Source organism: Euprymna scolopes, chromosome 32 (genome assembly GCF_053919585.1).
Source record: "Euprymna scolopes isolate OS-2025 chromosome 32, ASM5391958v1, whole genome shotgun sequence".
NCBI lineage: Eukaryota > Metazoa > Mollusca > Cephalopoda > Sepiida > Sepiolidae > Euprymna > Euprymna scolopes.
In genome coordinates this window covers 19,208,207-19,222,500 of record NC_136513.1, presented here as the reverse complement: position 1 = coordinate 19,222,500, position 14,294 = coordinate 19,208,207, and the positions used below count along the sequence as shown (strand labels likewise).

General features: G+C 35.7%; 1 protein-coding gene across 17 annotated transcripts in view; it reads right to left on the bottom strand.

Annotated features, from left to right (window-relative positions):
- LOC145256229 (ryanodine receptor-like) overlaps positions 1–14,294 on the bottom strand; it is a 936,895-nt gene that overhangs the window by 34,696 nt on the left and 887,905 nt on the right. For all 17 annotated transcript variants that reach the window (XM_080114858.1, XM_080114861.1, XM_080114859.1 and 14 more), the window contains 6 exons: positions 14,030–14,103; positions 11,472–11,672; positions 5,640–5,867; positions 3,611–3,728; positions 2,270–2,346; positions 914–1,043 (listed from right to left, as the gene is read on the bottom strand). In XM_080114858.1, coding sequence (XP_079970984.1) covers positions 914–1,043; positions 2,270–2,346; positions 3,611–3,728; positions 5,640–5,867; positions 11,472–11,672; positions 14,030–14,103 — 828 coding nt within the window. The remainder of the gene's footprint in view (positions 1–913; positions 1,044–2,269; positions 2,347–3,610; positions 3,729–5,639; positions 5,868–11,471; positions 11,673–14,029; positions 14,104–14,294) is intronic.

The following is a 14,294-nucleotide window of genomic DNA, read 5'->3' as shown; positions in this document are numbered from 1 at the left end:
GCGCGGTCGTGATGAAACATGACAGCTTCCTTATGTTAATCATAAGTTGATTTGAAAACACATTTTATACATCATGTCAAGTTGGTCAAATGGTTATCGCACTTGACCGTCTTTTAGGTTTTGATTTCGATCTCAGCTCGAATATTTTTTTTACTTACAAGAAGTAAACTGTTTAGAAAAAAACAATACTCGCATCCACATATCTCAGTTTTATTCCATTTTTTTAGTTCATTTTTTTTTTAAAGGAATTTAACCTTATGTTTAAATACCTACAGCATTTCTGTTTATAATAAATAAGAATTCTGCATTAATTAAAATATAATATTTTTGCGTATTTTAAGACCGGGCAACGCCGGGCGGTCTGCTAATAAATAAAAGTAAACAACCTGTTAATTTTGTAATTTGAAAAATTTAAGTTCATTTGGTGACAAATACGATTAAGTCATGGGGGGAACGTTTGAACTCAAAATCACTGTTTGTAAGTATGGTGTACTAACTAATTGAACCAACTCGACAGTTAGGAAAACACGATGCTATTAATTACATAAAACAATACTAGACAGCTTTTTTTTCTTTTTTCTTTTTTCTATTTGCCTCTGTTTATTTTTTATTTCTTCCGCTTCCTCTTTCATTGTCGTTAAATTTGAATATAGTTTAGCATCTGATGAATATAAAAAAAATGACTGGGTGTTCTGGTTGGCAGTGTTAGAACTTCTATTTGTCAGGATAAAAACTCCCCTCTATTTATTTATGATAGAATAATAAAAAATAAAATTTCGATCAAGTTACATACTAAAATAGAATGGAAATACTATAATGAAACATATGTAGTTATGTACTTGATATTACAAAAAGCAATTAATCATGATGACACCGCGATAAAATTTGCTGTATTAAGGAATTGGCAACTTACAAGAATATATTTGCCGTAGTCAAAAGCTTTCGTTTCGTAAGGTATTTCTTCATCACCAAGAGCACCCTCTTCTTCCTCAACTGCCTCACCTTTTGCAGGACTTGCTGCAGGTTCTTCTGCTGTCTCAGTCCTGGAAGACAAAAATAACAGAATTTCACATTTATTAACGTAATTTATTACATAACCGAACATCAATGCCTATCAAGCTTCACCGTTTAAAGCATGGATTCTCAACTGGGATCCATATGGGCCCTAGGGATCCATGAAATATTTCTACGGGTTTACAAGGAAAACATAACAAAGTGCGGGTCCATAATGATATTTTGGGGGCCAATGAAGAAAATCCACACGGAATGCTTTTTTTATTAGAGTAAGTCTGATGATAATGATAAATGATTTTTCAGACTACTGTTCTCATCTTGAGTGTTATTTTCACATTTCGGCTGATGCAACCCCCAACCTTTTCCGAGTGTATCTTGTCAAATTCAGAAATCTTTCTGTTGAGCCCTGGAATCAGCATGAAATTTCGAACGGGACCTTTTATTTAATTTATTTTATCTAATGAAGATTATCATTAGTTCATGGCTTTAGATACATTTAAACAATGTTTCAATAGAAAAAGGCAGATAATTCCGTTGAAGAGGTAAAACCAAAATCAACATTCTTTGCTGATTAGAAAGACGATATTACGTCAAGAAAAGAACATCTAACTTAGTAGGTTAAATTGTCTCAAAGATATCATGAGAATATTGGGCGCCAAAGCCTTTAAATTAATAAGAATATTAAAAGTGAGTCTGTCATGCATCAAAGATTTACTCGGACTAAAGTCTTCAGTTTAAACGTGCTCGCTCTAGCGAGTTAAAATTCAAATCAACCAATGAGAAAGGCTGTAATTAAAACAATGTGTTAAACCAATCAACCAATGAAGTGAGATGATTCAAGTCATCTAATTTCTCACAGAGGTGGGAAGGGTGTTTTATGACTATTCTGTACTTTTACCTAACAATTTAATAAAAAAGATATTGTGAAACTTCAATTTGAAAATATTATTTGAAAAATAGCATGGTAACAAAAGTGCATAAGCACTATTTTTTTTGTTTAAATTCAGAAAAACAATATGAAAATATAATCTTATGGTTTTCGATTAAATGTTGTTTGTTTTTGTGTTGTGTTTTAAATAAACACGGTTATTTTTTTGTGCTTATGCAATAATGTTACCGCGCTGTTTTTAAATAGTATTTTCAAGTTAAATTGAAGTTTCATATCTTTTAGTTAGATGAACGTACAGAATAGTTACAAAATATTCTCCCCTCCCCAGGTTAAGAATGGCTTTGTAAATAATAATCGTTTACTCACACTTCAGTAGCAACAGGTGGTGTTTCAACTTCCATTTTGGGAACTTCTTCAGGTTCCCCCAAAAGAGCTGCTTCCTCCTATAAATAATAAAAGAAAAAAATAAACAAATGTTTTTTTTGGTTTTTTTTTTGTAAAATACTAGAAATTTCCAGAAAAAAAAAGTTCCAGAATCTTAATTTCTGAACATATATACTGCAATTTACATAAGTTGGGTAAAACCAGGGTGGCAATACTAGATATCTCCAAGACCATTAACAAGGCCTGTGACAGAGACGTGCATATTTTATATCTGACAGACTGAGGACAAAGCTAATGTTAGTGTATTGTTTTACACTTTTACATAAAGGGGCCCACACGTTGTATGCAGTCTACAGCGCAAGGAACAGAAAACAAGTAATAACTCAACTCACTTATTCTTTTCCAACAATGAAATTTATTTCCTCATCCTCTTGCCACACATGACTTCTCGTTCGGCTGTGACGTCACCCATGTTTCTAACATGATCGTCTTCTCTGGCGCCTGTAGTTTCAGACGTGCTTTTAAACGTGATAACCGGTCTGTGCACACACCCTTTTTATAGTGTTTTTCTTTCGCACATTGGAGTGATTTGTAACAGTGCTAAGAAGAGACTTGTAACCTCATCAAATGCTTTAATCATTTTAACAAACCTTATAAAAAAAAATGCAAGAAATATATGGAAACTAGCAGGCCGTCCGGCGTTGCCCAGTCATAAGATATGCTTAAATATGACATTTTAATTCATGCAGATCACATATTTATTATTATAGAGACAATTATTATAGAGACAATTGTCTAGTGATTATTATATTAAACCTAATATATAGTAGTGAAATCAAAAATTAATATATATATATATATATATATATATATATATATATATATATATATATATATATATATATATATAAACTTGGGTGTCATCAACTAGAATCTAAACCAAAACATTTAAAAGAATCGTTTTTGGTATCAGAAAATAGGCACAAAATTTTCTAATTCTGATACCATAAAAAGTTCTGAATTTTCTGATTACCGATTCCGATTAATCATCCCAGCACTTATATATATATATGTTCATGTTCTATAATATCTTATTTGCTTGGTTAAAAAGAAAATAAGGAACGCCAACTCTTACTAAAGGAATAAGAGTTATTCCCCTTTAGTCGATTTCTCTTTTTAGATGTTTATTTAAAAATGTCTCCATCTTAGCAAGCTGCCTCACCAGATTAAGTATGTTTAAAAAAATTCTTACAGAATATGTTAGTTTATTACCAATAACATGGTGCAACAATAATAAATGATAAATTTAGTAATTTGTCTTACCAGAAGGGATTCAGTTGGTATATCAGAGGTTGCTGCTGATTCTTTCCATGGGACACTTCCGTTAGCTGCGGTTGTTTCAGTTTCCGTTGTAGATACACCATCAGATACTCCAACAGATCTGGGAGAAAGGAAGAAAAAAAAAGAATTAATCTGGAGATAACACTATCTGTGTGATTATCACAGAAAAGGCATTGGCACATAAAAAAAGACAAACAAATCTTGCTGAATTAATTATTTCTCTTCGATAATAATGATGATGCTAATGATGATAATGATCATCAGTTTTCTAGCAACAAACGCGACAAGCAAACTCACAAAGACACTCGTCAAGCACTGTAAACCCTTGGAACTCACAACGACCTCATGACAGAAGTTACACCAGCCAACATGAATTAGCTGCAAAAAACGCATACTATGAAATTAATCACTGGACGTTCATGATCCGACCGACTCACTGGTTACATCAATCACTTGAACAACATTGACACCGCTTTTCTACAGATGGAAAAATTTCCCTACACTGTGACTGTATGCACTAACCTCGACACATTCGCAACCGACACAAACTAATTTCAACCCACCCTACTGACATTTGCGCACACTTTCTAGACTCAACTGCAGAAATACAGTCTACAGCCGCAACCTCTCGCACTCAAATTCTCAACATCGTTTTGTGACCTTCCACACAGTTACACAAGCTTTGAACTCTTTGTCTGATATCCTTTCACGTCGCAACCTTTGACACTTAATAAAAAAAATTTTTTTTTTTTTGTTCTGTTACTCATCGGCCATGTACATCTGCATGTTTTTCCCATTTTTCTTTGCTTTCCTCCAGCTTCCAGCTAACTAGGGGCGAGTATTATGGGAACCGAGTTCTCCACACAAGCGAACACACAAACACAAATGGATGACTATAACTCTGGTAATATCATTCTTTGCCACAAAGGGACGATACAGCCACCTTTATTTCTGGTTTGTATCAGTCATTCTCTCTTTTTGCTGGACCTCGCAACAAATGCAGATGTGATGAAAAACACTTCCCGGTTTTGGCAAACAGCCAAACCAATGTTCAACCTCTCATCAAAGACTCTTGAGGCCAAAACGCAAGTAACATTGTTCATACGTCTCTTGTATGTGGTGCAGTGAATAGATGTGTTGAGTTTCTAGTGTTGCAGCTGAGTATTGTCTGAAGATAGCGGTTTCAATCCTACCCAAAAGCAGGCAGAAGGATTAGCAGGCCCAAAATGTTTTGAAGATGAGGATAACAGTACACATAAAATGAATACATAAAACATTCCAAAACATAATAGAATATACATCTGACTCCACATTCGAAACAGTTCGATAACATATCCATCCGACTCATAGATGAAATAAATAAACATCAAAGGCTAACAGAAAAATTTTACAATTAATACTTTGGTTGTAATTATATATCAGCATATTGCATAGCAAGGAGACCATGCGACTTTGTTTCAATCTCCTATTTAACAACAGAGGATGAGGTTGCCAACCACAATAAAAGGCGACCCTGTTCTCAACAAAGACATCGACATCTCCCTGCAAGAGCTGTAAGAACTTAACATTATCATCTTCCCTGACGGGGATATACATGCGACTGGGAACCGTTTGTGAATTTCATACTTCCATGAAACTCCGTCCTTCAGAGGAAGCCGTTTCAATCCGCTGCTTCATTTATTCATTGTTATTTTAGCTCTGACTTTGAAACTCTGACCGACTTAATTTATATATTAGAAAAAAAATGAAGACAGAGAAGAAAAAAAAGTAAAAAGACAGAAAAAAGAAGAAAAAGAAGAAAAGAGAATAGAGACGAAAAAGAAGAAAAAGAATAGTAAACAGAGAAGAAGAAAAAGAAGATAGAAGACAGAGAAGAAGAAAAAGATAAAGAAAATGAAGAAGAAAAAGAAAAAAGAAGAAAAAGAAAGAAAAGAATAAGGAAAAAAATAAGAATAAGAAAAAGAAAAAGAAGAAGAATCTATAAAAGAAAAGAACTGATCATTTTACTTACTCCTTAAGACCATTTTCTTTTTTACTTGGGAAAGTTCGTCCGGGTCCACCATTTTCTTGAGATACTTTTGGAGTAGATGTGCCACTAGGTGCTTCGGGTGCCCCTAATGCTAAGGGTGGAGCCATTATTGCAGGCGGTATATTAGCCTTAGCAGCAGTTGTTACTTCAGGAGAAGCTTCCAGGCCTCTGTCGCCCATCATCATGTTGATTAGGAACTTGGCTAATGTCCTGATAAAAACGTAAAATAAAAAGAGGAAATGAAATCATAGATTGTCAGAATAGAATATTCTTTTAACAAAATTTACAAAAGTTCAATTTCTAGCAACCGGATCACTTTATGAACACTTGAGTTTTTTGACTAGTCCTAAAAAATTCCATTGAAAAACGTCCTTACTTTTTTTTTTTTTTTTTCAATTTTCTTATAATTTTGTTTTAGCTGGGGGTGGGGCATCCTACCAGATGTCAGACATTTACCTGCTATCTCATATATTCCGACCGAGAGATCTTTTTAAGATTCTGACCGTTCGTTTAGGTGCAACTGTTTGTATCTCTCTTGCACTTAGTTCATGGGGTATCTTTGCTAGATAGTTTTTGAAATTTTTTTTCATCAGTTCGGTTGTTCCTAGAATTACTGGAATGATAGAGATCTTTTTTTTCCTTCCAGTTTCTTTTTTCTTTTTTTTTTTTTTATTTTTCGCAATGGAAAGTATTGGTGTGTTTTTAGCGACTCTTTTGGACTATTTCTGTAAAAAGTTTGTCTTGTATTTTTGTCTCATTTGTAAGACTGTCTTGTCCAAAATGTTTGGCCAGTTTTGTGATTGAAGTTGTTCTGCTGGCTTTTGTTTCGTGCTGTTGATTTATCATCAAGAGGTTTGGATTCTGGGAGCTCATCAGATATCGTCCGGTGCTCACAATAGTATCACAATGTTGATGGACAATTTCTGAGAGATCCACACCTCCTGCTCCTCTACGCAGATACAGGCTAGGCAGACACTGTTTTCTGTATGTTACTCTGTATAGCATCAACATTTTCTGCAGTTTAGTGGCTAAACTCTTTTCTTTTTTTTTTTTTTTTAATTTTCTTATCAGTTTGTTCAAGCTGGGGATGGGGCATCCTACCGAATACCAAACATTCACCCGCTAACTCAAATATTCCAACCAAGATTTAAAAAAAAATTCTGACCATCCCTTTAAGCGCAATTGTTTGAATTTCTCTTGCACTTGGTTCACTGAGTATATTGGCCAGGTAGTTTTTAAAATTGCTTTTCATGAGTCCAGTTGCTCCTTATAATTACTGGAATGATAGCGATCTTCCTAAGATTCTAGTTTCTTTTCATATCATGCATAAGACATTGATATTTCGTTATCTTTTCCCTCTTAGCTCTGTTTGGTAGATAATAGCAGGGTTACAAGTGTCAATTATCTATCTATCTATCTATCTATCTATCTAGTGATAAGTCGACAACACCAATGACCTTGCTAGACTAAGAATAGAAATATTGTGTTGGTAAAATAAGTTTAGCTGAAAGTTAATTATGTAAATAGTTAAGTGATATGTTTATAGATTTAGCTGTACTTATCTATAAACAGAAGAATTTAGAAACGCAAAACAATAATTGATAAGTGACATTGATCACGTCACATTTAGATAGGTGACCCAGAGGTCACGTTAAGAAAACGTGTCCTTTTATCGGCTACGTCACTGGAACTGACAGGTCAAAAAGATGTGGGAATGGAAATTCCCAGGCTAATTCGATTGTAGCCCTTTAACTCGGAGAGCGACACAGCCACGTGACTTCCTGTTTCTTTCTTTTCTCTTTTTCTTTTCCGCTGAACGCTCGATCAGTCGATTCATATCATGTATTCATGTGTATTTATGTAACCGGTGTGTTTTTCGTCATCATTATGCGACCTTTTGCCTTTCAATTCTTCTACCATCCAATACATTCATCATTTAACTACACATGAGGACGGGATCGTCTATAACACAAGCAGATCATCCTATCCCCTCCACAAGTGGTGACCCTGACGTGATTTTTTTCAAGAATAGTGACTTAAAGAACATTTCTCATAAAAGCTTAACAATCTATGTTCCAAAAAACATTTTAAAACGTTTTCACTGTCACAAAGGAAACATGCCAATATCGTTGAATAATCAGCGAAATATACTCAAAAAAGAAAGAAAAAAAAAACAAAGCAAAAAACGCATTTAAAAAAAAAGGGAGGAAAACACTTTTTCGTCGCATTTTCAAACTTTACGTCCAACACATGTGCGTCTATTGTCTGCCATCTTTATTTTTACTACTCGTGGACGACTAAATGTAAACAAACTGCCTTTGAAAGAAAAAAATCTTTTTCCGTCACAGCCTAAATAATTATAATAATAATAAAAAAAAACAATAAGTTTTATCTATATTCACGCACATATAAAAAATATAGACATTTTGTTCTCTTTTTCACATTTTTATTACGAAGCGTATCTTTGAACAACTATGTCCGTTGAAAGCTTTGACGATACCAACGGACTACTATCTTCACAAACATTTCGATTTTTCTTGCGAACGAAGCACTTCGCCATTACAATCCAAACAGGAAGTCACGTGGTTGCGTCGCTCTCCGAGTTAAAAGGCGACAATCGAATTAGCCTGGGAATTTCCATTCCCACAAAGATTAGAGCAGAGAGTTTGGATTTGGTCACCAAAGTGGGCAGACATACTCAAAAGGCCAGGAAGCGAGGCTAGAAAAACACAACATGCAGACACGTAGCAGACTTCGTGAAACACTGAGACATCCAAAATTAATTTATAAGTATCTGTTGCCAAGGCTGTTGGAAAAATGGTGGGATCTTTCTATCGATCCGGTAGATATCTCACTGCTGATGCAATTCTCTATCTATATAAGAGCCAGGTACGTCCAAGGATGGAATACTGTTGCCACCTCTGGGCAGGAGCTGCTAGAAAGGACTTGTCCTGCCTTGATAGAGTTCAAAATAGACTTCGTAGCCTCGTAGGAGATGTCCTTTTCTCTTCCCTGCAACCTTTATCTCACAGAAGAGATGTTGCGAGTTTCTTTGATGTATCGTTATTTTCATGGAAAGTGTTCGACTGAGCTTCAGTCTATGGTCCCCCCTTGCCAAACTTTCACAAGAAACACTCGTCTAGCTGAAAACACTATCAATAATTCCCCCCACTCTTTATCTGTGCCTAAACCTAAACATAGATTTCATGAACAAAGCTTCTTTCTTAGAACTGCATGCCTGTGGAATTATCTTCCGTTTTCCTGCTTTCCGGCTGACTACAATATGGTTGTGTTCAAGTCTAACGTAAATAAGTTCTTGACGAGCCGTTTCATGTAAGTTATCAAATTTACCGAATTTTCATTACTAATGATTACTATATTGTCCAATTTCTACTGTACACTCTTTAACCCTTATCCTTGAGTGGCCTCTTGGCCTTGATAATGTGGTGATACCTGTGTGAAAAAAAAAAAATTAATTTGTATTTAATAAAATATAAAGTCGTTATCCTGTTGTTCACAAAGAAGAAAAATCGGGTATATCTCAATCGTCTTATTGTGTCAGAATGGTGGACAGACATCACATTGTGGACAGACATCACATTGCCCAGCAGTAGGAAGACAAAAGACCTCCGGACAGAAAGATATGAAACATAATTCCTCTTCCATATATCATCCTCTTCTTTTATATCTTTCTGGTTATGTAAATACAAACAATTCTGACACCCAGCTATGCAACATGTTTAATTCAGTATCATTGGGGACACTAGCTCCTAATAAAGTTGCTTCTTTCTTCATATTACTATGTAAGGTTTTATGACTTCATTTTCTAGGTACGTAGCTGTACGGATTGCATAGTCATCGAGGATGGTGTACTTTCTAGCATATTTCCCTAAGAGTTTCTAGTCTGCTTATGTCCTTTTGTGGCCGGTCAACAATGCCAAAACTGTATGTTATCACTAGGGCTAGGACAACAGCATATTCTTTTCATTGTTTTGACTCTCAAGTGTGTATCTGTTGATATCTTATATGCTTTTATATAGAGTAGTGTGGTTCTTGGTTGATTAACTGTGTCTAACTGTGTCGGATATATACTCGAGAGTTAAAACAATGAAAAGAATATGCTGTTGTCACAGCTCTAGTTATCATAAACATGGCTAGTTGGATAATGACAGTTGCCTTGCTTTCGTTTGTAAGATCTTACAAATGAAAGCAAGGCAACTGTCATTATCCAACTAGCCATGTTTATGATAACTAGAGCTGTGACAACAGCATATTCTTTTCATTGTTTTAACTCTCGAGTATATATCCGACACAGTTACTGTGTCCATTTTGTCGTCTAAAAGACTGATTTAAATTTTAAAATTTGGTAACATGTCCTAGTTTCAATTTTGCATAAAAATCGATTGGACGTCTTACCAATTTTTGAATTTTAAATCCCATAAATCGTTTTGAGTTAGTTTATTCTTCTTTTAAACGACGAAATGGACATAGAATGAATTTTTAGCATTTTTTTCCTCTTTCCTGTTTTCTTTCAAAAACGACACACATGCATATGACATAAACATACCAAGGTCCAGAGGTGTAGCAACTATTTTTGCCACCCCGAGGTAGTTGTGATATTTGCCCCATCCCTGGTTGTTGATAATCTCTTAACTTTCAAAATTCCAGAAAGTCTTCAAAATAGTTATTTTCATGGAATTACAATCAAGGATCTAAAATCTGTTTAAAAACAGTATTAAACACATAAAACCAAAACATATTACGACCATAAAAACTCATTTTTGGTATAGAATTTCAGATTTTTTGTTAGATTTTTATTATTTTCTAGGTTTAACCCCTCAAGATTCCGCCCCCTGGCAGGTGCTGCCTGGGGTGGACCACCTCTCCTCCTCCTTGCTACATCACTGCATAGGCATTTAGGAGGCAAAGTAGCATACCTGGATACCCCAGACAGTAGTGGGTTTGGTAGACCAAGGAAAACATTGATTGCAGAAGAGCTGACTTGACTTCATGCATCTTGACTGGTTGGTTATTTTTATTTTACGGCATATCAACCCTTTTCAGGTTATTTAATGCCGAATTCAAAGATTTTGAAGAGAATTTTTTTAATAGAATATATTTGCTGTTTTCAAGTCGGTTTCTATTTAACCCATAGTTGGGACCCTAACAGGTACTACCACTCCGGGTCAAAGTGGACCTGGGAACAATGGCAATTAAAGGGTGGCTCCACACTGGCTGATAGTTTTTTTTGTTTTTATTTTTTACAAGGAAGTTACCACTTATCAAGGCTCGAAAGCCACTCGAGGATAAGGGTTAATTAATGTAATGTGATAGTGTAGTAAATCGTTAATGGTATAAGTTGGGTACAATTTTCTTTCTTTTTTTTTTTTTTACAAAGGAAATCACCACTTATCAAGGCCCAGAGGCCACTCGAGGATAAGGGTTAATAAGTGTACAGTAGTCAATGGGACAATTTGATTATTTAAGCGAACAGTTAAACAAGAACCTGTTTACATTAGACTTAAAGGCTACAATATTGTAGTCAGCCGGGAAGCAGGCCAATTGAACTGTGTTCCACGGGTGGGCAGTTCTAGGAAAGAAGGTTTGTTCGTGGAATCTGTGTTTAGATTTAGGCACAGATAGAGTGTGGGGGAAACTTTTGATAGTGGTTGTAGCTAATCGAGTGTTTTTTGTGAAAGTTTGGCAAGGGGAGGGACTATAGATTGGAGTTCAGACGAGCACTTGCCATCAATACAGTGGAAACGTTTTACACAACCGGAAAATCTAATTATTTGATTAGTAATCAGAACTTACCAGAAAACGTGAAAGACTAATGTTAGTATCATCAATAAAAAGTTGACATTTCCTTTGAGGAAGGCCATGGACAATTCTCCAAAAGTCATGCTGCGGAATGTGTGATAAGTGTTCTTGATGTTGGACCATGTGAAGAATGATAGTAAGGATCCGATGAAATCCCGAATGGTACGATATGTCACTTTCACTGGCTCAAGAATGCTGCAAATAGAAAGAAAAAACAAAAGTTGGTTTATAATCTAATGGAACACAAACAAAGTGGATTATATAATATACGGGATGCCTTCAATAAGGTTCCAGACTTTTTTTTTGCACAGGCATTAAAATGTAGATTCTTGAAAATTCAGTTTATTATTGCTATACATCTTATGAGATTATTGACCAATTTTTATGATTTCAGGTTCAAATAAATAGCTACAGCAGGAATTGGAATGCACCTTACTAAAGCCTGATTGTCACAGCTGGTGAATTTCAAAAATACAATCTGGACGTGAGAACACTTTATAAGAACGATATGCAATAAAATTCTGTTTTAAATTTGGAAAAAATGCCACAGAAACGTATGTAATGCTTCAGACTGCTTTTGGACCATCTTGCATGAATCGAACATCAGTTTTTGAGTGGCATAAGAGATTCAAGGAAGTATGTGAGAGATGATGAGAGGTGTGGGCGGAGTAAGGAAGTCAGAACACCAGAGTTGATTGGTTAAATAAAAAATTCCATAGATAAGAACCGTCATGTGTTTATAGAGACAATAAGTGTACAGTTTGATGTCAGTGTGGGAACTGTACACACAATTATTCCTAATGAACTGAAGATGTGGAAGATTTGCATGAAGTTTGTCCCAAGAGTACTCAATCTTTGTCACAGACTATTTGACTAAAATGGGCATCAAGACACTTCCTCACCCTCTCTATAGTCCAGACCTTGCATCCTATGACTTTTGGTTATTCCTTAAGCTCAAGGAAAAGAAGCAGTCATTATTAGACAATTGAGGAGATGAAAGAGGCTGTGACAAGGGCCATTGACACACTCACACAAGAGGGCTTCCATGGGGCCGTCCAGAAGTTGTTGGAATGGTACAACAAGTGCATTGCAACCGGAGGAGATTACTTTGAACAGAACTAGAGTTTCATGTGTGTACTATCAAGAAAAGACCCCATACAAAAAAGTCTGGAAACTTATTGAAGGTACCTCGTATATACCTATTTATAGATATAATGAGAATGATGATAATGATACTGCACCCCTGCCTTCCACACTCCCTTTTGTGTGTGTGTGTGTGTGTGTGTATGCCACCATAAATTGGTGTCACACCAAATAAGTGAAGGTCCAGGAGGATGGAAAGCTCAAAGAGAAAAGGCACTAGCCAGATCTCCGCTGGATAAGTACAAAGAGGACTAGGACATTCAGGAGGCTTATTGTCATTCAAATTCCAGTGAAGACCAATTGTCGCTACCAACAAGAAATCAATGGTAAACAACTGTTGCAATAACTCAAACTGATCTGCAAAGGTTATCAAAAGAAATGGTGAGTACTGGAAATCTGGGGGAACTTGTTGTAACTCAGACTCGAGAGAAAACCACAGGTTGTTCTGAAAGAGAAATCTGTGATGATGGTCTGTGCGACTACTCCTCATGAGTAAATAATAATGATAATATAGAAGTGAAGAAACATATTTTTAGCTTTTGCAAGAAGAATATCTTAAAAGATATTTTTTACAGGGAAGTCACCACTTATCAAGGCCTGAAGGCAACTTGAGGATAAAGGTTAGGGTTAGAAGAATGTCTTAAAAGATTTTTTTTTTCAGGGAAGTCACCTGGCTTTTATCCTCAAGTGGCCTTTAGGATAAAGGCCAGGTGACTTCCCTGAGGATAAAAGCAAGGTTAATGAGTGTACAGTGGTCACCAGGGCAACATGTCACAGTTTAGTAATCAAATTAAAATAAATGCTTGTGACTCAACGGGTCACAGGCACGTCTAGTACAGATACAAAGCCATATCAGAGTATTCATTTTTTTTTTTTTTTGCAGACTGTTATTCTCATCTTCATAGTTGTTGTTGCTTTTCCATGTTTTAGTCAACTTATCCTCTGGCCTTTTCCAGGTGGTTAACCGTGATGGAATAGGAATGCTGAGTAATTGCATCCCCAGTAATTACTGCCTTCCATAGTTGTTGTTGTCTCACCACGTTTTGGTCAACTAATCCTCTGGCCGGCTTTGGGTAGGACTGAAACTGCTATTTTCACACAACGCTCACCTGGAAGTGTAGAGATTGAACACCTCTAACTACTGTACCAAGGGCCCTGAAGATATAGTTACAAGACTCAGGATTTCTATCCTGTCGCGGTTAACCACCTGAAGAAGGCTCGAGGATAAGCTGGCCGAAACGTGATGAAACAGCAACTATGAAGATGAGGATAACAGTCCAAAACAAAAAAAATGGATACTCAAATGATGGAGCCTCATCTCAAAAGATTCCAATAAAAAAATAAAATATGTAAAAAAATTGTGTAAATCGTATAAAAATGAAATCAAAATTAGTAAAGATGAAACTTACCCTCCTGCTCCAATTCCTCCAAGAGCAGAAGATAACTTCAGTTCTTCCCCGGTAATACTTGTTGCATGTTGCATCTGTGAAAGATGAAGAATAAAACATTTACTCAAAGAACAGATGTCAAGAAGTCTTTTATATGCATATCATTCAAACACAGTGTTTGAGTATATGGTTAAGTGGCAGTTTTAGTCATTTAGAACTGCTTTAAAGCTTCATTGCTCACTCATTTTTTGACCAAATTTCAAACAATTATTACAGGTTATAGATC